Source organism: Ailuropoda melanoleuca, chromosome X, assembly GCF_002007445.2.
Source record: "Ailuropoda melanoleuca isolate Jingjing chromosome X, ASM200744v2, whole genome shotgun sequence".
NCBI lineage: Eukaryota > Metazoa > Chordata > Mammalia > Carnivora > Ursidae > Ailuropoda > Ailuropoda melanoleuca.
This window is the reverse complement of record NC_048238.1, coordinates 64472467-64500267: the sequence shown is the minus strand read 5'-3', so window position 1 is coordinate 64500267 and position 27801 is coordinate 64472467. Positions and strand designations below refer to the sequence as shown.

At 36.4% G+C, this 27801-nt stretch overlaps 1 protein-coding gene across 4 annotated transcripts in view; it reads right to left on the bottom strand.

Moving 5' to 3' along the window:
• Positions 1 to 4030: 4030 nt before the first annotated feature.
• Positions 4031 to 27801, bottom strand: part of KLHL4 (kelch like family member 4) — a 156359-nt gene continuing 132588 nt past the window's right edge. For 3 of the 4 annotated variants that reach the window (XM_002928403.4, XM_034649910.1, XM_019809143.2), the window contains 2 exons: positions 7028 to 7199; positions 4031 to 5451 (listed from right to left, as the gene is read on the bottom strand). In XM_002928403.4, the coding sequence (XP_002928449.2) occupies positions 5392 to 5451; positions 7028 to 7199 (232 nt within the window). In that variant the 3' untranslated portion in view covers positions 4031 to 5391. Of the gene's footprint in view, positions 5452 to 7027; positions 7200 to 18276; positions 18603 to 27801 lie in introns of those variants that run through there. The other variant, XM_034649909.1, reaches the window with a different exon arrangement.

The following is a 27801-nucleotide window of genomic DNA, read 5'->3' as shown; positions in this document are numbered from 1 at the left end:
TGAGTTTTTCTAAATCTCTGGGTTTACAGGTGCCCCCCAGAGCCTGTGTTGCAGGTATTGATTGGGAGCCTGAAGCCACAAGAGCCATCCAGTGCTGAAATGTTCTGGGAACTTCCTAGAGCCTATTAGGAGCCTATTGCCACAGGAGCTGCCCAAGGTCACAGGAGCCAGCTGGTGCTTGGTAAGCTAGAAGCTGTGTTCATGGGAGGCTGTCAGGAACCTGGTGCCAGAGGAGTCAGCTGGTGCCATGGTGGGCTGGATCTTGGGGACTCTGAGGTTGCCTGGGATCATGGAAGCCAGCAGGCAACAGAATTGACTGGGGGCCTCAATTCAAAGGAGCACTCTAGGAGCCTGGAACTGAGCAAGCTGATGGAAGTGCAGAATCACTTGGATCTCCTGGCCACCTAGGACTGCTAGAGCTGGCCGTTTCCTCATGGGCCAGAAGCTTCAGTTTGCAGGTGCCCTCTGAGAACCTGGAGCCAAAGAAGTCACTGGGTATCAGGGAGTTTCCTGGGGCTGCTGAAGCTGAAAGGCACCAGTGTAAGATGGAGGTTTGGCTTCATGGGAGCCTGCTGGAAGTCTGGTGTTACAGAAGCCCCATGGGTCCATGGGAATTACATGGGACCACTGGTGTCAGCAGGTGCCTGGATGATCTGGGGCCTAGATTTGTGGGGTCCTGCTGGGATCCAAGTGCCATAGAGACCACCTGGTGCATCAGGAGCTACTTGAGTTCACCAGAGCTGGTAGGTGCTGGGGTGAGCTGGGGATCTGGGTTTCTGGGAGCCCACTGGGAGCCTGGGTGTCACAGGAGCCACCAGAGGCCGCCAGAGCTGTCAGGGACCTGTGTGCAACAGGAGTCTGGGTTACCAAGAGCCTATTGGGAGCCCTGCAGTGTAAGCCACCTGAGGTCATGGGAAATACCTGTGGCTGCTATAGACAGGAGCCAGGGTGAGCCAGAGACTTGGACTTGTAGTAGCCTGCTGAAAGCCTTGTCATGGGAACTGCTTTAGGACACTGGAATAATCAGATGCTGAAGTGATCCTGGGACTGGGTTCATGGGAACTCACTAGGAACTTTGTGCCAGGGACAGCATTTGGGGCTGCCAGAGCCAGTAGGCGCTAGGGTGAGATGGAGGTCTGTGTTCCTGGGAGCCCTCAGGGACCCTGGTGCCAAAGGATCCTCCTGGGATTGCTGGAATTAGGAAGTAAGGAGGTGAGCAAGGCCTCAATTTGTGGGATCCCACCAGGAGTCTTCCTATGAAAGCTGCCTGGAACTTCGTGAACTGCCTGAGGCAACAGAGTAGGCAGGCACTGGGATAAGTTGGGGCCTGTGTTCCCTGGAACTTCTGTGATCCTGGTGCCAAGAACACCATTTGGGGCTGCTGGAACTGCCTGCAGCAGCTGAAGCCAAAAAGTGTGAGGGTAAGTGAGTGGCCTGTGTTTGCAAGAGCCTGTGGGGAACAACTGAGAGCTGTAGGAGTTGGCCTGGTGCTGGCGTGGGTCCACTCTGGGATCTGTGGTAAAATTGGATGCTCACTTTATTCTCCTTGTCCCATGGTGAAGTTGTCTCTCTCCATGCTGGAATGCCTGGGCCTGGGAGAAGGCTCATAAGGCAATGTGAAGCTATCTTTCATACCCCCCTCAATGTGTTCTTTGTTATTTCTGTGCTTTACCCAGGTGCCATGATCACTCACCTGGAATCTTTGTTCTTGTGAAGATATTTTCATGTATGGACAGTTGTTCAAACTGATGTTGGGGGTGGGAGGAGGAACAAGCCATAGAAATTCCTATGCTGCCATTTTGCTGACATCACTTTTCTCAAAGATCTTTTTTTCTGATTTGTCTTTTCAGGCATATTTTAAAATAAGACTAACTGTTCTCTGAAGGCCAGAACCTCTATGTATACCAAATCTGTTAAGATTTAATCAGTTATGATCCAGACAGGATTATTTAATCACTCAAATACTAAATTTAGCTTATGGCTCTGGGATGATTGTACAAGGGTCTCCATGACTTTAGATGAAATGTGAACTTGGCAAATTCAACAGGCCATAGTAGAAGAGATGCAACCAAATTCTGTTATCCACCACTTGGAATATAATCTAAATTATATAGACCCGGATTTGGTAAAGATTTCATAAACTTAGCCCTAACTTATAGATATACCATTAGAGTCTATGATACAGATTTTTAATATATATGATACTGGGATACTAATTTTGAAGATAGTAATGTGCTTTTACCTTTTAATATTTACTCATGTATGAGATTCTCCATATTTTGCTAGATGTATCCACTTCCGTCATTGTTTGTGTTCTGTGCATATGTGTGTGTTAGGATTGTAACAGGAATGCAAAAGAAAAAGAGGTCAATATTAAACTTTTAGCATGTAAAACAGGATTTTCCCTTAATCTGTAGCAGGGAACAATCTTAAAAAATGAGTATTGTCAAGAGAAGGAAAAATATAAAAACTTTTTAAAAGTTTCCTTTGACATATAGAAAGCCAGTTTGGTGTAATAGGAAGTCTGTGTGGTATCTTCCACAGACAAGAGAGAAAATATTCTTTCCATCATTCAGGTAGGGGCTTACTCTCTCCAGCAAGAGAACTATGATATAAAAGAAATCCATTACAAGGAAGAAAAGTAACTTGAAAAATCTGCCCCTCTACCTCAGATGACTGTGGTAAGAGAAAGAGGATAAAATGACCACAGGTGATGAAACATGTGTTATGGTCTTTTTTCTTTTCCTGGACAAGGATTTCAGGGTAGAAATCTTATTGGAGAACCTAAGGGAAAATCTGAAATCAGAAAAATTTTTGTTCTATACCCTATTTGGGACTCTAGGTAGAGACTTCCTTTCAGCGTTCCCTCCATATCAAAATGGGTCAGCAACCACATGTGAGTCAAGTTGATGGATGACATAAGCAGAGGAAGGAACCAAGTTTAGAGCCCCAGTCTCCTTAAGCTCCTAGAAGAATTTCGATGTTTCCTGCATGCACTATGGAAATACAGGAAAGGTGGTTATGTTGTTGTATAGAAAGTCATCATGATACAGGCTGAATGCTGCAGAGTGGGAGATCCTATCAAGGTCATAGTCATTACAGAAAATTAAAAAAAAAACTAACATTGTCTTTCCAATATGAGTGCAGTGTGTAAATGCATCAGCCCTTCCACTTGTTGAGAGAATATATAAAATAACTCCATTTATCCTTGTTAACTTAAACCAGCCTCATAGGTCATCTCCACTACAACATAGTAACAGGGGCTTACCCATGTAACTCCTTTTCCCAAGTAGGTTTGACTGAGGAAAACACAGTTATGTTTTATTGCCCTGAGCCTCTGTATTATCTCCATTCTTAATGATTAGATTTACTTAAACTTTGGCAATCCAGCTAAGCCACAGTGAAGCAGTAGATATATTGAGACATATTGCTATATAGATANTATTACTAGTCTCTCATATATATATATATATATATATATATATATATATATTACTAGTCAATATCTGATTAAAATGAAGCAAGCCCAAATGGACCATCAGGAAGATACTATTCAATCTCTGCTTACCTGACCGACCAGGCATGACTCTGGACACAATCTCCCTTTGGTGCCATCTAGCAGTGACTGGAGCATTGGCAAACGGGGCTGTGATAGGTCTGATAGATCCTTTGTTCTTTCCTTTCCATTGGCTCATCCTCCAATTTAACTTGACAGGCCAGACTGTGCTTAGGGATAAAAGCTACATAAGTCTACTTCTACTGGATTTGAATAAGATGAATTTAACAATTCAATAGAGCTGTATGTGTGCTTACTTTTTACAGCATTTCTATGTCTCCGTCTCTACACCCTTAGAACTGAAGATGTCTATAGACCTCTATTTATAATTAAAGACAGTGGCAGCAATAAGAAACAAATGAGGGAAATTTTATTTTTGTATTTAAATATTTAACTATTGAGACAATAAATATAAAAACTAAATTTAAGCTTCACTTAACATAATCTAAAGTCACACTATAACCAGAGGAAATAGATTTTATTTAAATTCAGACAAAAATACAGACATTTTTGTACAACTTATGTTGCTCTTTTTTAACTTAAAAGGTAGTAGTACATGTTATAAGCCTCTCTCTGGGTTTTATTTGTTGGTTTCATATACTACAATACAAAGCCTTTTAAAAAGAACATTGCATAAATTCTACAATCACAGGTTTACTTGAAAAGTTACTTTCATATAGAAGTTTTTTTCAACATTTTATCTTAAATATTTCTATAATGGGATAAATGGAAGTAGGCATTTAAAGGTAAAATACTACCCAACTATCTATTTTGTTGTTGTTTATTTTAAGTTTTTTGTAGTGCACACATCCTCAACATTTTCTTCGGGATGAATATAATATTAACAGAAACCATGTTTTGGTACACAAAATATAATTATAGAATTAACCATGAATATTGAACAGTGTGGTGTTCCCATGTGTTAATATTGCAGAACATCTTCTCAGTTTTCCTCTTCTTTAAAAATTGTTTTGTTTTTCAAAAATTCTTAAATTAATGATAGTTGTTTACAGAGTTCAAAGAAATGTTTGAGAAAACTACTTTCTATACAAGCAAGGCCCTGACACTCTAAAGCTGAGATCACAGTTTATATCAATATGATAAATATTTACTATTTTATTATACAGATTGTATATGAAATTACAATATTTTACTGGTAACAAATTTAATAAGACTATATGTTAAAAATACTAAATCTGTATGTGTGCTTTGGAAGATGGGACTGTAAAAGAGTAAGTCTGTGAAAATTTTAACATATTGTGATCACCATAAAATATTATGTAAATGAGTTATTTTTTAGCCCTAACCCAGTAATAGCCTTCCTGTTGGTAAAATGAGGTATTATTTAGCTATTTGGGATATTTTTGAATAAAAGAGTTATGTCTTACTGAAAATCAGACTTCATATTTTAAGTTTTAGATATTCTCTTTTATACTGTAGTTCAGAAAATAGAGTACCTTTTGTTTTTTTGAAATAGAAAATGTTTTTAACTTCTCATATTTTTAAGTTAAAAATTACTAATCCTTTTACAATCTTTCATACATTGGCTACTATTGATTTCCCTTAAAAAGTTTAGTAATGAGGTTACACCTAGACTATTGGATTTCCACTTACATTATCAGCTACAACAACACATACGTTTAACACCTATATATAATTCATGTTTGAAAACTTGCCTTGACTTCACAAATGAGAGCAATTATAACTACATATTAAAATGACACAATAATGTTCATGTTTGATTACTAATTGAAGGAAAGAGCATGTTTCTTGTTATCTTCTTCCTAATCCATTTCATGAAATGACCAGTTTCCCTCTTATTGATAAAGATAGCTTTATGGTAGCTTCACCACCACAACACATGCACCAGCTCTTCCAATGTTGACAGGAACTTCCTAACACACATACACACACACACACAAAAAAAGGAAAGAAATATTATCTTAATGAACTCTGTCTTCAGCATAATATATGTAATATACCATGTTAGAGTTGAACATGTCCTTAGCTATATTCTGGCCCAACCTTCACCTGGTAAAAAGATGGAAAATGCAGCCCAGATAACCGTCCAGTGTGATGTAAAGAACATATTATTTAAATTACGTAGAGCTGAGTCTGAGAAGCAGATGATTTTCGTTGATAATTTTCTTATTTGAAAAATTACAGCTAATAATAGAAATTACAGCTAAAATTATTACCCTGAAATCCTACAAAGTTTTTGTTAGGGTTAAGTGAGATAATGAATAAAAATAATTTGGAAGATAGTGGTTCTAATTCCATTACTTGCTAGTACCCTTTCACTCTTTCCAAGGTCACACAATGAAACAGTGATGAACCAGGAATAGAATCTAAGTTTCTTAAGCTACTGGTCTGAAATTTCCAGAAAAGTAAATTACACAAGCTTAACAAACATTTTGATTATTGTATTTAACTTAACAACTACTTGTTTGCTATTTTTTCCCCTTCCATTCCTACCTGGTCCGAAGCACTGATAAAGTAAAGAGCTACCTACATGGCAGAATTTGACTGTTTCTGAGGGTCTTAACAAATCAAATTGTTGGAGGAAAGAGACAGAAAGCCATTTTCTGCTGTCATTATATTAACACATATTTATTTAGAATAGTAACGAACTTACTGTGTAGAATATAGAGCAGCATGAAATCAGTATAAGGGAAGGTGAAGTTAGATACAAAATACAATGTTTCCCTGTTTGTGGAAATGATGAGGAGTTAATCATACTTTATTATTTTTTTATTAAGCCATCATTTAATTAACAGAACACCATAAGATATTTTGGAATAAATCCAAAGTTATCATTAGAAAAAAAATGTCAAAAGCATCAAGTTTGCCTTTAGAGTCCCCAAGATGTCCTTTCAAGGCTACTTCTTGTACTCTCCTTAGAATTTCTTGTTAGATGCCCAGCATTCTTGAGAGGGCTTAATTCCAGTCTCTAATTGTTCACTAAATTCCTTGAATGACTGACTAAGAATTAAGAAAGTTGAGTTTATACAATCTCTATAAAAGGGGACTGAAAAAATTTTCCCCTGGTCAACAACCAATAAGAAGGGGCATATATTTGTTGATGAGGATATTGCACTTTGGTTCTCAAGTCATAATACATATTTAGAAAGTTGGCCAGAGAAAGGCTTTCAAATTATTGAATTAGATTCACTTGAGTAAAGCTTCTGAATTATTGAATTGGATTCACTTTTCTATGAAAGGAATATGTCCATAAAGCCAAGAGAATGTTCTGTTTCCTTTCATATAAGTACTGATGGATACTGCCAATGAAAAATGAGATCAACTAACTAGTACTCTATGGTATAGATAAAGCAAATACTGCAAATTTCACTAAAAAGAGTCTGGGTAGGCCCTAGAGAAGAAGAGAATGGACTTAATTCCAAACATACATTGTAAAGACTTTTATTAAAATCCAAAATGTACTAATTTCAATACTTTCAGTGACAGTACCTCTTTCCATTCATCTTTCTGTGCATCATATGACTCAACAGTGTTCAAATAAGTATGTCCATCATATCCTCCAACCACATAGAGTCTGTCTCCAAGGGGACATACAGCAACAGCATCTCGAGGAACACTCAGAGGTGCCACAGTTGACCACGAATCATTTTTTGGATCATACCTTAAGAAGTTTAGGAAGACAATTAAAAGGGGAAGTCCAATAGTGTTAAAAATCATAGACATTAATAAAATGCATAATTATCCAATATAAGGAATTAAAAACACCTTATAAATTTCAAATTTAGTCTGACTAATAAATGTTAAAAATAGGTACATGACAAAATTCTTTTCAACCACAAGACATCACTCAAAGCATATAAAAAATGTATTTCCTTTCCAAAATACTATGCATCCTTTGATCAGTACTCATATTCTCTGTGAGGAAATTTCACATATTGGCATCTTATCATTGTGAGAAAAATGCCCCCTCTCTCTTTGGGTATGCTGGTTGGAGAGCTTTCCTTTTTCTCTTATTCTTTGTTTATCAAAAGTTTTTTGTGAGATTCCTTATCCTGTTCATGTGAGAGGCACATTTCAAGTAAATCTGAATATGATTGTCTTCTTGTTTTGTAGAATCTAGTACCCTGGTTTTAGTACTATTTGTAGTTAAAATGACCATAGTCTTATCCTATCTTTTTCCCTATGAGTGTTCCAATTTATCTTCAGAGGAGGATTTTTTTTCCATTTTAATCTGAAGTTAACTCTTTATCTCCAAACCTTTTCTGTAAGAAAAATGAAAGAGAATTCAGTAAGTAATAAAATCTTCTCCAGGAATTCTTTCCTAAAATTTGAAGCCTTTAAAAAAAAGCATAATACTAAAATCTAAAAGGGGTGGACAATGAAAGACATCTTATATAATTATACATGGTAATGTTCTCTGACTTCATATTGGCTTATTTGTAAAATCCAGTGAAAAAAAGTTTATTTTATAGAAGAATTTTCTATTTATTACCTTCCACTAATTTTCTTATATTTCTATTACCTCTTCTATTTCTGTTTCCATCTCTTAAGTTATATTCTAAATTATCTGATCTCAGCTTCCATTTGAACTTGGGTTCACATCCAGTAATATTTTTAACAGTATCTGAAATCAGCAAGAATTAAAATACCCTCAGTGTCCCATACATGTTGTTCATTGTCATGTAGCATATCTTCTTCAATTCTGCTGTTATAGTAACCAAGAACCAGAAAATCCATAACTGTATGCTGTACCTAAACTAAATTTTCAGCACATGTGCTATTATTAATTGGTGTTACCCTCAACTAACAGACTGCATATATAAATGAATGGTGAACTGGGACTCACATAAGGATTTCCTTACAAATTTGTATCTAAACTTGACTTTCCAGTATATGAGTGATAATTAATGCTCAAAAATCTGTCTAATGTTAATATTATCTGGCTACTGTTTGATTAACAAGAGAGATTTTGGTAACATTGAATCCTTTGAAGAAAAAGAATGGCAATATGGTTACTATCTATAAAGACACACAGAAGAAGTTATTAAAGAAAAAGTTAGCCACTATATCACTTCCAAATTAAAATCACATCATGTCACTCCCTTTTTGTTTTTGTTTTTCTGTCTCTCCTTACTTTGAATATAAGTATATATGTTCTAGTAGAAACAAAATGGAGTCTGAAGTAAAGAGAATTAGCCATGGACTTATTCCTACACTTAGAGAAATGAGGAATAATTTGGTTGACTACTTAGCCTCAATTTTCTCATCAACATTATAGAAATAGTAATCTCTGAATCAACCAACATGTTTATGTGATGATTTTAGAAATATTTAAATTATTACCTTAAATAATTGAATGAGATTCTTAAGGTACTGAGTTGTAGAAAACAATGTCAGGAAAATTTTCTCAGGAATAAAATGAGGATTATCTGATTTCATAGAATGTAAACTTTTGATTGGCTTTCTACTAACAGGACTTTTTTACAACTCTGTAGGTGTTAAGTTGTAGAAAACTGTTTTCATGTACAAATGAATTTTGTCTAATGGAGATAGAATTAATTTCCACCATGTAGAAATGGCCACCAAAGATTAAATTTTACTCCCCATAAGATATTAAATACTTTTGTACCTATTAACATTTTTTCAGTATTCCTAATTGCCTATATGGCTTTTCTTCAAAGACTCTTTTAAACCAGTTTTAACCTTTTATGGGTTACCTCATTAATTAATGAATCATAAAATCTTTGACCCATGTTAATTTTATATTTGTATGAAAGTCATAATTATAATATTTTGAAAATTATACTTTAACATTAGCCATTTTCTCAAGGTCTTTTCAAAGAAAATGCCAATAAAGGGATAATAGTAGTAATAACAATAATGATCATTACAAAAATAATACAAACAAAAACAATGCCATCAACTAACTTCTACTGAGTACTTAGCAGGTGCAAGACAAAGTACTGAGTTCATTACCATTTATTATATTTTACTCAAGAGATTGACACTGTAATTATTCCTTTTCTTCACATGAGGAAACTGATGTTTGTGGATGTAAAATAACTGGGTCAAGGTTACATAACTTGTAAATAGTAAAACTGGGATTTGAACTGAGATTTGCATGTCTCCAAACCCAATACTTTTAGCTAGTATGCTATATATATTTTTAGTACATGTGAAGTGCTCTTTTTTCCATTAATTTTTTTAAAGATTTTATTTCTTTATTTGAGAGAGAGAGAGCAAGAGAGAGAGCACAAGTGACATGAGGGTCAAGGGGAGAAGGAGGCTCTCTGCTAAGCAGGGAGCCTGATGAGGGACTCTATCTACCCCAGGACTCCAGGATTGTCACCTGAGCTGAAGGCAGATGTTCAACTGACTGAGCCATCCAGGCACCTCTCTATTAAATTTGTTAACTGTATCTCAATTTTTTTTTTAAATCAGTATATTTTGAAATGTAAGTATGCCAGTAAATAAGGTTAAACATGTAATTATTAGGATATTTTTGTAAATATTTAATTTTGTAGTCTACACTATAAACTTTTCTATATCAAAAAATATGAACTGAGTTTATATTTTTCTAGTCGCATGTATAAATGCCTATTTAAATTAGTATTGACACTTCAAGAAATTGTAAGGTTAATTTTATAGTGATCAGTCTGTTGTCCTAAAATACAGACCAACTCCTTTCTCTTTCAGGTATTAACATACAATTCCACAATATCAGGGGTTCATAAAGTAAAGCCAGGGAAATGCTAGCATAATAATAGGTTATAAGATAGTTACTTAATTAAAATACTTTGTGTATTCTATATTTTTTTTCTTATGAAATGTGCTCTTTTCCTTACCAAACTTAGTTTCGTAGACCTTTAGGTACAAAGAACCAAGCAAATGCAACACAAGTTATACCACTAAGATCTAGCAAAAAGCCTTCAAAGCTGCAGTCAAACAAAGCATGGATTCTAACATACATAACAAAAATCTCTTACTAATTTGGATCCATTACAAGAAAATTGCTGTCATAAGGGCTTAAAACATTCTATCTGTCTGTACACTTACATGATTTAATTTTTAATTAAGATGAAGTTTTTGTGAGTCAGGTTCAGCTTTCATAGTAACAAACCTTCATGACTTTTTATTTACTAGATATAATCATGTATATTACTGTGTTGTTTTGTATAAAACTATTTTGTGTAACTTTTAATATTTCTTTTTAAAAGATTTTATTTATTTATTTGAAAGAGAGAGAGAGAGAGTGCTCGCACATGAGCCAGGGGGAGAGGCAGAAGGAAGGGAGAAGCAAGCTTCTCACTTTGCAGGGATCCCAATGTGGGGCTCAATCCAGGAACCCTGTGACCATGACCTGAGCTAAAGGGAGACACAACCAACTGAGCCACCCAGGCGCCCCTAACTTTTAATATATCTGTAAAGAACATAAATTCTCTGTATCAATATGGAGAATGTGGCCACTCTTTGACCTCTTCCTCCCATGAATGTATCACTCCAATACAGTTTAAAGTTTTAATGGGAAATTAAGATAGCATAATTATTTTTACATGGATTTATTTGTACTTTTAATAAAGTTTTCTGAATACAGTAATTCCTGATATTGTCTGCTTAGCTTATAAGAGATGATTTAGTCTTGTCCACTATCAACAGTCTTATAAAAAAGGAGGCTATAGCTAGCTATTCTTAGTTTTAAAAACACAAATATTTTTACAGGCTTAAAAATAAAATTCAATACCTAGATGTCATTACTTTTATTATTATTATTATTTATTTAAATATTTTATTTATTTATTTGACAGAAAGAGACAGCCAGCGAGAGAGGGAACACAAGCAGGGGGAGTGGGAGAGGAAGAAGCAGGCTCTTAGCAGAGGAGCCTGATGTGGGGCTCAATCCCAGAACGCTGAGATCACGTGCTGAGCCCAAGGCAGATGCTTAACAACTGTGCCACCCAGGCACCCCTAGATGTCATTACTTTAAATGAAAACTACACTTACCTTTTATGGATATATGTATGGGTTTTTTGAGTGCGTGCATATATTTTCTGACAGGTGGGCTTGTATCTAACCTTTTGTGAATTATGTGCTGTCTACAATTTTTGTGGTCTATAGAAGGCATCAATAAATTATCTAGGTGATTAAATAGGTGATGGGTATTAAGGAGGGCACTTGTGATGAGCATTGTGTGTTGTATGTAAGTGATGAATCACTAAATCTACACATGAAATTATTATTACACTCTATGTTAACTAACTGGAATTTAATAAAAACTTGAAAAAGAAAAAAAAAACTAAAAATAATAAAATAAAATAAAATTTCAATAGAAGCTTTTTTTTTTTTTTGTGGTGTGCCTGCGTGTCTCAGGCAGTTGAGTGGCTGACTCTTGATTTTGGATCAAGCCATGACCTCAGGGTCCTAGGATTGAGCCCCACTTTGGGCTCCATGCTCAACAGGGAGTCTGCCTGAGGATTCTCTCTCTCCCTCTCTCAAATAAATATCTTTTAAAGATTTTATTTATTCATTTGACAGAGGAGAGAGAGTACAAAGAGGGGAAGCGGCAGAGGGAGAGGGAGAAGCAGGCTCCCCACTGAGCAGGGAGTCCGATGCGGGGCTCAATCCCAGGACCCTGGGATCATGACCCGAGCTGAAGGCAGACACCCAACCAACTGAACCACCCAGGGGCCCCAATAAATATTTTTTTTTTAAAAGAAGCTATTCTTTTCTCAGCTTCTTACAGTAGGTTTTTAAGAAATACTGAGTCTACTGTATGTTTTGGTCTTTCTAAAATAGAAATATATTCCCTTTAGTTACACACACAAACACACACACACGACACAAACAGGGTAAATGCTTAAAATTTGGTACACATGACAAAACTCTACATTAACAAAAGTAGAAATTATTTGCTTGAGGTTTAAATATATCAATTTTCCTGGGTGTAATATAGTAAACTTTTGGTTTTATAGTGAAAAGGAAATTAAAATAGAATGTTTCCAAATTGTTACAAACTCCACATATAAGACAAAAAATCCTTTTGCTGCTATTTGTTTGTCATTTAACTAAAGAGGTCTTCAACTCCCACTTCTTTAATGTGATAAAGATGTACTAGATTTTCAAGATCGTTTTCATTCATAATTACATACAATTTCATTATTGTGCTTCTAGATATATATAAAGGGTGAAGCAAGTTCAGCTTTATCTTTTACATATACAGGCAATTCAAAGTGCTTCTCATGTGGTTTTTATCTTGTTTCTAATGTTGCATCACTGGGTAGTTATGTCAGCAAGCTGGTAGACTAAGAAGCTCTAAGATTTCATTCTCTCAGAAAAACATTAAATACACAGAGATTGGCTAAAATAACTGTAGGAGCTCTGGAAATCACTCAATGATCCATAGCCAAATAATGCTCAGTCAAAAAAAAAAGCTACATTCAAATCAGTAGGCAGTTTTGTGATATTTTTACTTGCCCTTGCCCCACCCCTCCCAGAAAGTGACAGCATGTATTAAAAAAGCGGCAACCTGTCCCAGTTCCTTTTCTTGAACCATAGAGAAAGGAACAGACCTAATATGCAACAATCTAACATGTCTGGGTGCTTCCTAAGATATTATTCTGGGTTACTTGGCTGAGATAACTGACAGTCAGAAGTGACACAGCTCAGATCTCAGGCTAGTAAAATCCATGGGAAGTAATAGTGCACATGTCTTGTGAAAAATGTAGGGATATTCCTGATATATATAGAACTGGAGTAAGAGATTACTGATTAAAGATTATAATAGAAAAGCTAAGGCCTAGGAAGCATCATGGCTGAGACTCTTAAAGAAAATAAGGCTTTTATGCTTTAATATTTTTTTATTTTAGAAAAAGAGTTAGAGAGAAGGGAGGGTCAGAGGGAGATGGAGTGACAGAATCTCAAGCAGATTTCCTGCTAAGTGTGGATCCCAATGCAGGGCTCAATCTCACAACCCTGAGATCATGACCTGAGCAGAAATCAAGAGTCAGATGCTTAACCAACTGAGCCACCTGGTTGCCCCAACAAAGAATCAAAACACACACAGGCACACACTCATAAAAAGGCCCAGAAAACACACACCTAAGAAAGGTCTGAAAAGGCCTCAAGTCTTCATGCTGGCTTGATCCCCATCACAGAACATAACCTGCCTATTAGTGAGGTTTTCCCATGCATGGAGCCATGTAGTCCAGAGACTATGAGAGGTATCTGTTATTTCAAATGCTTAGTTTTCCACAAAAGATCCCAAAGAATACAAATAAACAGGAAAGTGAGTTTCATTCAAAAACCAAAACAAAATGAAACAAACCAAAAATAATAAATAAATAAATAAATAAATAAATAAATTTATTTCCAGAAACCATCCCTGTAGAAATGTAAGCATCTGACTTACAAGATAAAGCCATTAAGACAATTGTCTTATATATGCTCAAAGAACTAAAAGAAAAACAGACTAAAGGGAACTAAAAGACCAGGAACTAAAAGAAAACTAAAGGAAATCAGGAAAATTATATATGAACAAAACGAGGATGACAACAAAGGGAAATAAATTATGAGGAGCCAAACAGAAAATCTGGAGCTGAAAAATAAGATCACTGAATAGAAAAATCACTAGAGGGGTTCGGTAGGAGACTCAGACAGGCAGAAGGAAAAATAATTTAACTTGAAGACAAGTCCTTTAAAATTATCAAGTCTGGGGAGCAAAAAGAATAAAGAAAAGTGAACAAAGTCTAATGCCTATGGATCAACATAGGCAATTTGGTAGTCTCAGAAGAAGAGGAAGAAGAAGAAATAATATTTGAAGAAATAATAGCTTAAAACTTCCTAAGTTTGAAGTAAAAATGAATCTAATAATCCAAAAATCTAAGTGAACTTCAAGTAGGACAAATCTAAACAGACCCATACTGGGATGATATAATCAAACTGTTGAACATCAAAAACAAAGGGATAATTTTGAAAGAGAAAGGCAATTTTTGATATGCAAGTTATCCTCAATAAGAGTATGAGCAAATTTCTCAGCAGAAAACAGAAAGAAGTAGGAAGATATATTTAAAGTGCTTAAAGAAAAATTCTATCAACTGAGAATTCTCCAACTGGCAAAATTTTCCTTCAAAAAAGAGGGAAGTATTAAGACATTCCCAGATAAACAATGGATAAAGGATTTTATTACAGGTAAATCTGTCCTATAAGAAATTCTAAAGTTAGTCCTTTAGGTTGTAATAAAAAAAATACTAAACAGTAACTTGAAGTTATATGAATACATAATGTTCTCTGGTAAAAGTAAAAATATGGACAAATATAAAAACTAGTTACTATTTTAATTTCAGTGTGTATCTCTACTCTTTATTCTTTTATAGGTCTTAAGAGACAAAAGTATGAAAATAATTTAAAGCTATGTTAAAAGAGGGGTGCCTGGGTGGCTCAGTCATTTTCTTGATTTTGGCTCTGGTCATGATCTCAGTGTTGTTGGATTGAGCCCTGCCTTGGGCTACATGCTCAGTGGAGAGTCTGCTTGAGATACTCTCCCTCTTCCTCTCCCAATGACCCCATGCCCCTCTCTCTCAAATAAATAAATCAATCTTTAAAAAAGCTATGTCAATACATACACAATATATAAAGACATAATTTGTTATATCAATAACATAAAGCAGGGAAGAGGGCAGACCTGTAAAGATTAGAATATTCTTATGCAATTGAAGTTAAGTTGCTATCAATTTAAAATAGACTGGTAAAAGTTTAGGTTGTTATATGTAATCCCCATGATAACCACAAAAGAAATAATTATAGAATATACAAAAAAATGAATTAAGAGCGTTATCAAAACTTGTCACTATGAAAAATCAACCAAACACAATGAAGGTAAGAAGGGAGGATATGAGGGACAAAATAGCTGTAAGATATATGAAAAAAATATCAAAATGGCTATATTTAATCTTTCTCAATAATCACTTTAAACATCAATGGATTAAACTCCCCTATTAAAAGGCATACCTGGTAGAAGGATTAAAAAAAACAAACAAACAGAATCCAACTATATGCTGTTTACCAGAGATTCATTTTAGATCTAAGGAAGCACATAGATCAAAAGTGGAAGAACAGAAAAAAATGGAGGTAAATGGTAACCAAAAGACAGCAAGGGTGAATATACTAATATATTCTACAAAATATACTAATATTCTACAAAATAGACTTTAAGACAAATGTTGTTATAAGAGAAAAGAAGCACATTATATAATGATAAAAAGGCCAAAGTTCCTAAATACTTGAAGGAAATATTGAAAGGTTTAGAGGGAGAAATAGCTCTACAGTAATAGGAGAATTCAATTCTTCACTTTTCATAATGGGTTGAATGACCAGGCAGAAGATAAATAAATACATAAAAGACTTGAAGGGGGTGCCTGTGTGGCTCAGTCGTTAAGTGTCTGCCTTTGGCCCAGAGTGTGATCCCGGGGTCCTGGGATCGAGCCCTGCATCAGGCTCCCTGCTCCGATGGGAGCTGGCTTCTTCCTCTCCCACTCCCCCTGCTTGCATCCCCTATCTTGCTGGCTGTCTCTCTGTCAAATAAATAAATAAAATCTTAAAAAAAAAGACTTGAACATTATACACCATTTGAACCTAATAAATATATATATTTGCTATGTATACTTATATATTCAAATTTTTATATCTATGTATATGTATTCAACAAATTCACACATATATTCAACAACAAATAGAAAATATATATATATATACACATATATATTGTTTCTATTAGGTAGAATATATATATATATTCAAAACAAAACATATTTTTCTCAAGTAAACATGGACAATTATCCAAGATAAATCATATGTTAGCACATAAAACACATTTTAATAAATTTAAAAATGTTGAAAACATGCAAGGTCTTTTCACAATGAAATGAAACTATAAATCAACAGCAGAAAGAAACTCACAAATACATGAAAATGAAAGAACACCCATTTAAAAAAGCCAATGGGTCAAAGGATATATCATAAGGAAAATTAGAATTAGAAAATAAGAAAATAAAATGAAAATGAATACACGACATACCACATCTTATGGGATGCCTTATGGAAGGCAGTGCTATGTGGAAAATCTATAGCTATAAATGCTTCCATTAAAAAGAAAGAACAACTTTACACCTTAGGAAATATAAAAAGAAGAAAAACTAAACCCAAAGTTAGCATAAGGAAGGAAATAATAGAGATTAGACCATAGACAAATAATGAAGAAAGTTAAAAAACAGAGAAAACCAATGAAATTGATAGTTGATTCTGCAAAATGATCAACAAAATTGACAAAACTTAAGCTAGATTCAATACCAGAAAAAGAGAGAAAACTCACCTAATTGAAATCAACAATGAAAGAGGGGGAATTAGGATGTTTCAGTGCAAGATGGTAAGATAGAAAGACCCTGAACTCACTTCCTCCATAGAACGCACCTAAATACACCAAATAAAAAACAATTCCTCCTGAATAAGAACTGAGGGCCAGTGAACAGCTTCTGCACAACAAAAGAGAGAATGGCAAAGGATAAGAGGAGACAATGAGACACAGTAACAACGGGAATCCCTACCCTCCACAGTGCAAACTGCAGTGTGGAAGGTTAGGAAGGAGGGACTGGGAACAGATTTGTCCATCCTTGGGCACAGAAAAAAAAGTCACAATTTAAAAGACCAACTAGAATGTACAAGAGACAGCACTAGAAGTCTACCAAATGGCAGAGGAGCTGCAGCAATACTTATCAGGTCAGAAGGAGTAGAAAGAAAAAACAGGTTTATGTTCCCCCTCCACTTTTTTTTTTGAAATAGAAGTTTTTTTATTTGGGTGATTCTATAGAAAAATGTAACTACAATTATGATTATTGAGTAATTCCCCAATTAGTAAGGAATTAACTCCCCAATCCCTTACTTCTATTATTCTTCTTTTTTAATGTTTTTTTATTATATTATGTTAGTCACCATACAGTACATCCCCAGTTTCCGATGTAAAGTTCGATGATTCATTAGTTGCGTATAACACCCAGTGCACCATGCAATACATGCCCTCCTTACTACCCATCACCAGGCTGAAGAGATCAGGGTCCAGTGGTGATAATTGGCTTGCTACCTCAACAAGTCCCAATTACTCTGGGGTACAGAAAAAACACCACAGGTTACAAAGGATGAGGACCTGTGGGAATGCTCTTTGGGTCTCTCTTCCTCCAAGGTAGGAGGTGTGGGGAAGTTAATCAGAGAGGATATATAGGAAGATAAACATTGTTGCGGGGAGGGGAGGGAGTTTCCTTAAGCTGGCTACCAGAAAGTGACATTGCTCTAGATTGCAAAATGAGAACTTTTAGAAATTCACTCCAGTGGTAGACATCCCTGTCTCAAAGTTGCTCAGTTGGCAAAGTAGGACAGAATCCTAGCTGAGACACTGTGTCTCAGGATCCCCAGGGTCATGGAAACAATGGGGGTGCATGAGCCAGCAGAGTTCCTAAGCATTGGAGCAGGGAAACCAGTGAGGGTCAGCGAACCTGGAAGGGGGCTTTCAGCTCAGTTTGCCATAAACTGCGAACCACAGCACAATCAGGTGACCGCTTTCCCCTTGGGCCCTGCAAAAGGCAGAAACTTGGCCAACCTCAGTCTTCCCCCAGGAGAGGCGGCACAAGTGCATGAACAATCAATCCACCACTCTCGTGCGGACCCCTGCAAAGGGAAGAAACGTGGTGACCCTCTGCCTTCCCCCAGGGAAGGGCAGCATGGTGCTCACCAGAGGAGTCTTCAGAGTTCTGTGCACACAAAAGTGAAGATTGTTTTTCCCTGAGGGTTTACTGAAGAGAAGGGGCCGAGATCTTTCAGCTCCAGGGCAGGAGATCAGGGAGCAGCCATTTTTATTTTCATCCTCTGAGGTGGTGCAGAAAGTCTTCAGAGAAAAAAAGCCACATAGAAGAACCCAAAGCAGCTTACACTGAGCCCAGTCCCCTGGAAAGATGTGGTGCAACTGTGCCCAGGCAAAGACACCTGAAATTCAATGCAGCAGGACCTTCCGCCAGAAGACCAACTGTAGTAACAGGGGAATAACAAGTTTACCAAGCGCACAGAACTGCAAAACTCCAGTGCTAGGGACAAATGTATATAGAAGTCTAGGGTTTTTCTCATGATTCTTTATCATTCAGTTTAAAAGTTTCCTTTTCTTTTTATCTTTTTCTTCTACTCTCTTTTTAATTTAAATTCAATTAGCCAAATTATAGTACATCATTAGTTTCAGAAGTAGTGTTCAATAATTTATCAGTTTCGTATAACACCCGGTCCACATCACATCACATGACCTCCTTGACACACATCACTTTTTCAACAACTTTCTTATTTTATCAACTCTTTGATCTTAAGTCTTTTTTTTTTTAACTTTCATTCTTACATTTACATTTTATAGATATAGTCTTCATGTTTGGCTTCAATTACACTGTATTCAATTTTATTTTTGTATATATATGTTTTGCTTTCTTTACAATTTTGGGATTTAGTGTCTTCTAACAGGCCAAAATACACCCAGGACCAAGTCGATTACCTTGTTTTGTCCACCTGGGAGATTATAATCTTCCATCCCCCCTCCTTTTTTTTTCATTTTGGTTTCTGACCTCTTCAGAATTGTGTAGTGTGTATTTCAATTGGGTCATGGCTGATATTTCTGATTTTGTTGCTTTTATCCATTCTACTCTATGCAAAATTACTAGAAGGAGAAATTCACAACAAAGGGAGAAACCAGAGGTAATCCTTACTGCTACATATATAATCAATATGGATATAAGTAAATGTCAGAGATGGAATTCATGATAATGATTATAAAGTTACTTGTACTTGAAAAAAGCAAAAAAGACACTAGATAATCTCTTAGTGCAGAAATGAGATCTAATCAGACCAAAATTTAAAATGCTCTGACTGAGATGCAATCTAAATTGGATGCTCTAACAGCAAGGGTAAATGAGGCAGAAATGAGAGACAGTGACAAGATGATGGAAAGGAAAGAAGCTCAGGAAAAGGGAGAAAAACAACTACTGGAAAATGAGGGGAGGCTTAGAGAAATCAGCAACGCCATAAAGCAAAACAATATTAGAATTACTGGGGCCGTGAGGAAGAAGAAAGAGAGAGAGGGATGGAAAGTAATTTGAGAAAATCATAGCTGAGAACTTCCCTAATATGGCGAAAGAAACAGGCATACAAGTCCAGGACATACAGAGGACCCATCTGAAAATCAATAAAAATTGATCAACACCCTGACATATAGAGAAGCTTACAAATTTCAGAGATAAAGAGAAAATTCTGAAAGCAGCTTGATGCAAGAGCTTCCTGAACTTACAATGGTAGAAACATTACACTAGCAACAGACCTATCCCAGAGAACTGACAGGCCACAACGGGCTGGCATGATATATTCAGGTTACTAAATGAGAAAAACATGCAGCCATTAATACTTTATCCAGCAAGGCTGTCATTCAGAATGGAAGGAGAGATAAAGAGGTTCCAGGACAAACAGAAAGAAAAGAATCTGTGATCACTAAACCAGCCCTGCAAGAAATATTAAAGGGGATCTTGTAAGTGAAGAGAGAGCCCAAAAGTAACATAGACCAGAAAGAAATAATGAGAATCTACAGAAACAGGGAATCTGCAGATAATACAATGACACCAAATGCATATCTGTCAATAGTTACTCTGAATGTAAATGGGCTAAATGCTCCAATCAAAAGACACAGAGTATCAGATTGGGGAAAAAAAGCAAGACCCATCCATATACTGTCTAGAAAAGATGCATCTTAGCCCTAAAGACACCTCCAGATTGAAAGTGAGGAGGTGGATAACCATTTATCATGCCAATGCACATCAAAAGAAAGCTGGGGTAGCAATCCGCATATCAGACAAATTAGATTTTAAACCACAGACTGTAGTAATGGATGAAGAGGGGCACTATATCATACTTAAGGGGTCTACCCAACAAGAAGATGTAACAATTATAAATATTTATGCTCTTAACTTTGGAGCAGGCGAGTATTTCAGCCAATTAATAACCAAATTAAAGTAATACATTGATAATAGTACAATAGTAGGGTACTTCCCCCCACTGAGAGCAATGGACAGATCATATAAGAAGAACAACACTGAAACAAGGGCTTTGAATGATGCACTGGGCCAGATGGACTTCACTAATAAATACAGAGCATTCCATCCTAAAGCCACAGAATACACATTCTTCTAGAGTGCACATGGAACATGCTCCAGAATAGATCATGTACTGGGTCACAAATCAGGTCTCAACTGATACCAAAAGATTGGGATTATTCCCTGCATATTTTCAGAGCACAATGCTTTGAAATTTGAGCTCAATCACAAGAGGAAATTTTGAAGGAACTAAAACACTTGGAGGTTAAAGAGAATCTTACTAAAGAATGAATGGCTCAACCAGGAAATTAAATCATTAAAAAATCATGGAAACTAATAAAAATGAAAACACAACTACTCAAAATATTTGAGATGCAGGAAAGGCTGTCCTAAAAGGGAAATACATAACAATACAAATCTTTATCAAGAAATTAGAAAACTGTCAAATAGACAAGCTAACCTTACACCAAAAGGAGTTGGAGAAAGAACAGCATATAAAACCTAAACAAAACAGGAGACAAAAAATAATAAAGAACAGAACAAAAATCAATGAAATAGGATCTAAAAGAACAGTAGAACAGATCAATGAAACTAGGTTATTTGAAAGAATTATTAAGTTCTATAGAACCCTAGTCAGACTTATCAAGAAAATAGAAAGGACCCAAATTAATAAAATCATGAATGAAAGAGGAGAGATCATAAACCAACACCAAGGAAATACAACTTTAAAAATATATTATGAGCAACTATATGCCAATAAATTAAGCGAACTGGAAAATGGATGCATTCTCTGAAACATATAAGCTACCCAAACTGAAACATGGAGAAATAGAAAATATTTTTTTTAAGATTTTATTTATTTATTTATTTATTTATTTATTTATTTATTTATTTATTTGACAGAGAGAGAGAGAGACAGCTAGCGAGAGAGGGAACACAAGCAGGGGAGTGGGAGAGGAAGAAGCAGGCTTACAGCGGAGGAGCCTGATGTGGGGCTTGATCCCAGGACTCCGGGATCACACCCTGAGCCGAAGGCAGACACTTAATGACTAAGCCACCCAGGTGCCCTGAGAAATAGAAAATCTGAACAGACCCATAACCAGCAAAGAAATTGATGCAGTAATTAAAAATCTCCCAAAAAATAAGAGTCCAGGGCTGGATGGCTTCCCAGGGGAATTCAACCAAACATTTAAAGAGGAACTAATACTTATTCCTTTGAAGCTGTTTCATAAAATAGTAAGGGAAGGAAGACTTCCAAACTTGTTCTATGAGGGCAGCGTTGCCTCAATCTCCAAACCAGACAAAGACCTCACCAAAAAGGAGAATTACAGACCAATATCCCTGAGAAACATGGATGCCAAAATTCTCACCAAGATACTAGCCAATAGGATCCAACAGTACATTAAGAAGATTATTCACCACAACCAAGTGGGACTTATTCCTGGGCTACAAAGGTGGTACAACACTCACAAATCTATCAACATTAATAAAAGAAAGGACATGAATCATATGATCCTCTCAATTGTTGCAGAGAAAGCATTCGACAAAATACAGCATCCTTTCTTGATTAAAACTCTGCACAGTATAAGGATAGAGGGAACATACCTCAATATCATAAAAGCCATCTATGAAAAGTTCACAGCAAATATCATTCTCGATGTGGAAAAACATATTTTTTCCCCTGAAGGTGAGGAACACATCAGGGATGCCCATGCTCACCACTATTGTTCAACATAGTACTAGAAGTCCTAGTTTCAGCAATCAGGCAACAACAACAGCAACAAATAAAAGCCATTCAAATTGTCAAAGAAGAAGTAAAATTCTCACTCTTCACAGATGACATGAGACGGAAAACCCAAAAGACTCTACTCTAAAATTGCTAGAACTTATCATACAGGAATTCAGCAAAGTAGCAGGATATAAAATCAATGCACAGAAATTAGTTGCATTTCTATACACTAACAATGAGACAGAAGAAAGATAAATTAAGGAATTGATCCCATTTGCAATTGCACTAAAAATTATAAGATACCAAGAATAAACCTAACCAAAGTGGTAAAAGATCTGTACTATGAAAACTACAGAACACTTATTAATGAAATTGAGGAAGATACGAAGAAATGGAAACACAATCCATGCTCATGGACTGGAAGAAAACATAATGTTTAAATGTCTATGCTACCCCAAGCAATCCACACATTCAATTCAATACCTTTCAAAATACCACTGACATTGTTCACAGGATGGAACAAACAATCCTAAAATTTGTATGGAACCAGAAGAGATCTAGAAGAGTCAGAGGGATATTGAAAAAGAAAACCAAAGCCGGTGACATCACAATTCCTAACTTCAAGCTCTATTTCAAAGGTGTGATCATCAAGACAGTATGTTAGTGGCACAAAAACAGACACATAGATCAATGGAACAGAATATACAGCCCAGAAATGGACCCTCATCTCTATGGTCAACTAATCTTCAACAAAGCAGGAAAAAATAACCAATGGAAGAAGGACAGTCTTTTCAATATATGGTGCTGTGACAATTTGATAGCTACATGCAGGAAAATGAAACTGGACCATTTTCTTACACCATACATGAAGATAAACTCAAAATGGATGAAAGACCTAATGTGAAACAGGAATCCATCAAAATCCTAGAGAACACGGGCAGCAATATCTTTGACCTCAGCTGCAACAACTTCTTGCTAGACACATCTCCAAAGGCAAGGGAAACAAAAGCAAAAATGAACTATTGGGACTTCAGCAAGACAAAAATCTTCTGCACAACAAAGTAAACAGTCATCAAAACTAAAAGGCAACCAACAGAATGGGAGAAGATATTTGCAAATGACATATCAGATAAAGGGATAGTATCCAAGATCTATAAAGAATTTATCAAACTCACCCAAAAAACAAATAGTCCAATCAAGAAAGGGGCAGGAAACATGACAGACATTTCTTCAAAGATTTACAAATGGCCAACAGACACATGAAATAATGCTCCACATCCCTTGGCATCAGGGAAATACCAATCAAGACCATAATGAGATACCACTCCACACTAGTCAGAATGGCTAAAATTAACAGGACAAGAAAAAAGAAATTTTGGTGAAAATGCAGAGAAAGAGGAGCCCTCTTGCACTGTTGGTGGGAATGTAAGCTGGTACAGCCACTTTGGAAAACAGTATGGAGGTTCTTTAAGAAATTAAAAACAGAGCTACCCTATGACCCAAGAATTGCATTACTACTCCAATAATACAAATGTAGTGATCCATAGGGGCACTGGCACCCAAATTTTCATAGCAATAATGTCTACAAGCTGTGATATATATATACTCAACCATCATAAAGGATTAATATTTACCATTTACACTGACATGGATGGACCTGGAGGGTATTATGCTCAGCAAAATAAGTCAGTGAGAGAAAGACAATTATCATATAATTTCATTCATATGTGGAATATAAGAAACAGCACAGAGGATCATAGCATAAGGGAGGGAAAACTGAATGGGAAGTCATCAGACAGGGAGGAAAACAATGAGAGACCTTTAACTATAGGAAACAGAGGCTTGGTTGAGGGGCAGTGGGTGGGGGGATGGGGTAATTGGGTGATGGGCTTTATGGAGGGCATGTGATGTGATGAGCACTGGGTGTTATATGCAACTGCTGAATTATTGAACACTACATCTGAAACTAACAATGTAGTATATGTTGGGTAATTTAATTGAAATTAAAAAAATAAGATAAATGGCACTTTTTCCTTTTCTCTTTTTTCTTTTTTTCTCTTCTTTTTCTTTACATTTTTTTCTTTCTTTAAAAAGCTGCATTTTAGAAAAACAACTATTATACAAAGAAGCCAGCCCTAGAACTCCACCAGATTGCTGGGGGAGCTAATGGAATGCTCTCTGGATGGGAAGGGCTGACAGACATGTTCCATGGTGTCCTCTTCATCTTGAAAGCACAGACCAGTGCACCGTCTGGGCATCCTAACTGGCCTGCTGTATCACTGAGCCTTGGGCCCATAGCTTACACCAGCACCAGCTGTCCCATCAAGGTGGCCACATGATAGTACACACCAGAATACCACTGGTTAATGTTCGCTACAGTCCCAGCCTTTGTGCCAAGGTGACAGATGTGTAAAGCAACTTGGAACACTCCAGGCTGACATCACTTCAGCTTCATTCAGTTGGCTTGCTAGGACACCCCTGGTACAGAGTACCCCTCTGCTGAGCACCTTGGCATATCTCCACTTGCAACCAATTCACTTCAAATGCCTTTCGAGGGCATATTTTGTGTGAAAGACCAGGGACCACAGCAGCCATTTTAGTTTTAGCTGCTCTACCAGGGCATCCCTGCATGGGGCCCCTAGGGCCTCCGAACATGGACTTCACCTTAGCTCTAGCTGCCCCTTCAGGGTACTGTCTCTTTGGAAAGTCCTGAAACATCCTGATTTACAACCACTTCAGCTTCAGCTATCCTTCCAAGTTTCCCTCTGTGCATAGAGCCAGGGTACCCTCAGTCTGCATTCCTTTAGTTTTAACTACCCTGCCAGGGCACCCTCTGTGTGAGAGAGCTCAGGAAGATCTTTGCCCACACACCACCTGAGCTCCAGTTACTATGCCAAGGCACATCCTGCACAGAATGCCCTGGGGCACCCCAGCTTGAACAAATTTCTGCTTAATCTGTCTCCTAGGGTGCCTGAACACATAGAACCCTGAGAGACCCCAGCCGGGATCTACTTCAGCTTTGCTTTTCCTGACAGGGCACCTGCTCTATGGAAAAGCCCTGGACCAACAGCTGATGCCAGACATAGCTTCAGTCAACCACCAAAAGTCACCAAGTATACACATAGCCTACATACGGAATGGCCATACACAAGATCATTCCTTCAAGTTTAGGAGAAATAGTTGTTTCACCTAATCCACAGAAACAAATGTAGAAAGGCAAGCCAAATGGGAAGACAAAGAAATATGCTCCAAAAGAAAGAACAAGACAAACCTTTTAGAAAGAATTAAATGAACTGGAGATAAGCAATATACATTATAAAGAATTTAACGTAATGACCATAAAGTAACTCACTTGTCTGGAGATAAGAATGGAAGAACTCAGTGAGACACTCAATAAAGAGGTGGAAAATATAATAAAGAATCAGAGTTGAAGAATATAATAGCTGAAATAAAAAAATGCATTAGAGGGAATCAACAACAGACTAGCTGATGCAGAAGAATGTATCACCGTATTAAGAGACAGGATAATGGAAGGCTCCCAGGCTGAACAGTGACAAAGAAAAACCAGTTTTCAAAATGAGGAAAAATTAAAGGATCACCTGGTCAACATCAAGCAAACAAATATTCACATTATAATGATTTCAGAAGAAAAATATAGAGAGAAAGAAGTAGAAAACTTCTTTGAGGAAATAATAGCTGAAACTTCCCTAATATAGGGAAGGAAATAGACATTTAGGATGAGGAAACACAGAGAGTTCCAAACAAGATAAACCCAAAGATGTCCATATCATGCACATAATAATTAAAATGTGAACGGTTAATGATGAAGAGAAAAAATTAAAAGCTGCAAGACAAAAGCAAAAAGTTAGCTACAAAGGAAAACTTAAAAGGCTATCAGCTGATTTTTTAGCAGAAACTTTGCAAGTAAGAAAGAAGTGGCATGACATATGAAAAGTGCTGAAAGGAAAACGAACAAACAAACTACGACCACAAATACTCTGTTCAGTAAGTTTATCTTCCAGATTTGAAAGAGTAATAAAGAATTTTCCAAGACAATCAAAAGGTAAGAGTTCATCACTACTAAACCAGCCTAACAAGAAATGAAGGAACTTTTATAAATGGAAAAAAAATGGCCATAATGACATGTAAGAACATTATGAATAAAAGAAGTAAAATATGACAACACACACATAAAACATGGATGAGGTAGTAAAAAGGAAGAAAAGGAAAAGAAAAACCATTTCCCCCCCTGAAGGGTGTGTTTGAACTTAAATGGCCATCAAAATAATACAGATTGCTATATACATAGGATGCTATATAAGAAACTTATGGTAACCACAAACCCAAAATCTATAACAGATTCTAAAGCAATAGAAAGAAATCCAAACAAATATTACAGAAAGTTGTCATTCGCAAAGAAAGAGACCAAGGCAAGAAGAAACAGAGAAGAAATACAAAAACAACCAGAGAACAAACAACAAAATTCCCATAAGTACATACCTATCAATATTTACTTTAAATGTAAATGTCCTAAATGCTTCTATCAAAAGCCATAGAGTGGCAGAACAAATTTTTTAAAAGACTGATGTATTTTTAAAAGACTGATGTATTTTTAAAAGACTGATGTATAAGAGACTCCCTTCATACCTAAAGACAGATACAAGTTACAGATACAAGTTTAAAGTGAAGGGATGGCTTATCAATCTTATTTATTCTTTCAAAGAACCAGCTTAGAAGCTGGAACTAGAGTTCTGTTGATCTGCTCTACTGTGCTCCTGGTTTCTAAATCATTGATCTCTGCTCTAATCTTGATCAACTGCCTTCTCGTGCATGGGTTAGGCCTGTTCTTCTGTTCCAGCCCCAGCTTCTTGAGGTGAGGGTATGTAAACTGCATTGTAGATTTTTCTATTCTTTTGACTGAGGCTTGGGTGACTATGTATTTTCCCCTTAGGACCACCTTTGCAGTGTCCCACAGGTTTTGGACTGATGTGTTTTCATTCTCGTTGGTCTCCATAAATTGTTTAAATTGATTTTTAGTTTTCTGGTTTACCCAATCATTCTTGAGCAGGATGGCTCTTAGTTTTCAAGTGGTTGAGTTTCCTCCAAATTTTTCCTTGTGATTGAGCTCCAGTTTCAAAGAATTGTGGTCTGAGAAAATGCAGGGAATAATCTCAGTCTTTTGGTATCCGTGGAGACCTGTTTCATGACCCAGTTTATGGTCTATTCTGGAGAACGTTCCATGTGCATTCAAAAAGAATGAGTATTCTGTTGTTCTGGGGTGTAGTGTTCTGTATATATCTATGAGGTCCATTGTTTCAGTACGTCATTCAAAGCTGTTGTTTCTTTGTTGATTTTCTGCTTAGGTGATCTGTCTATTG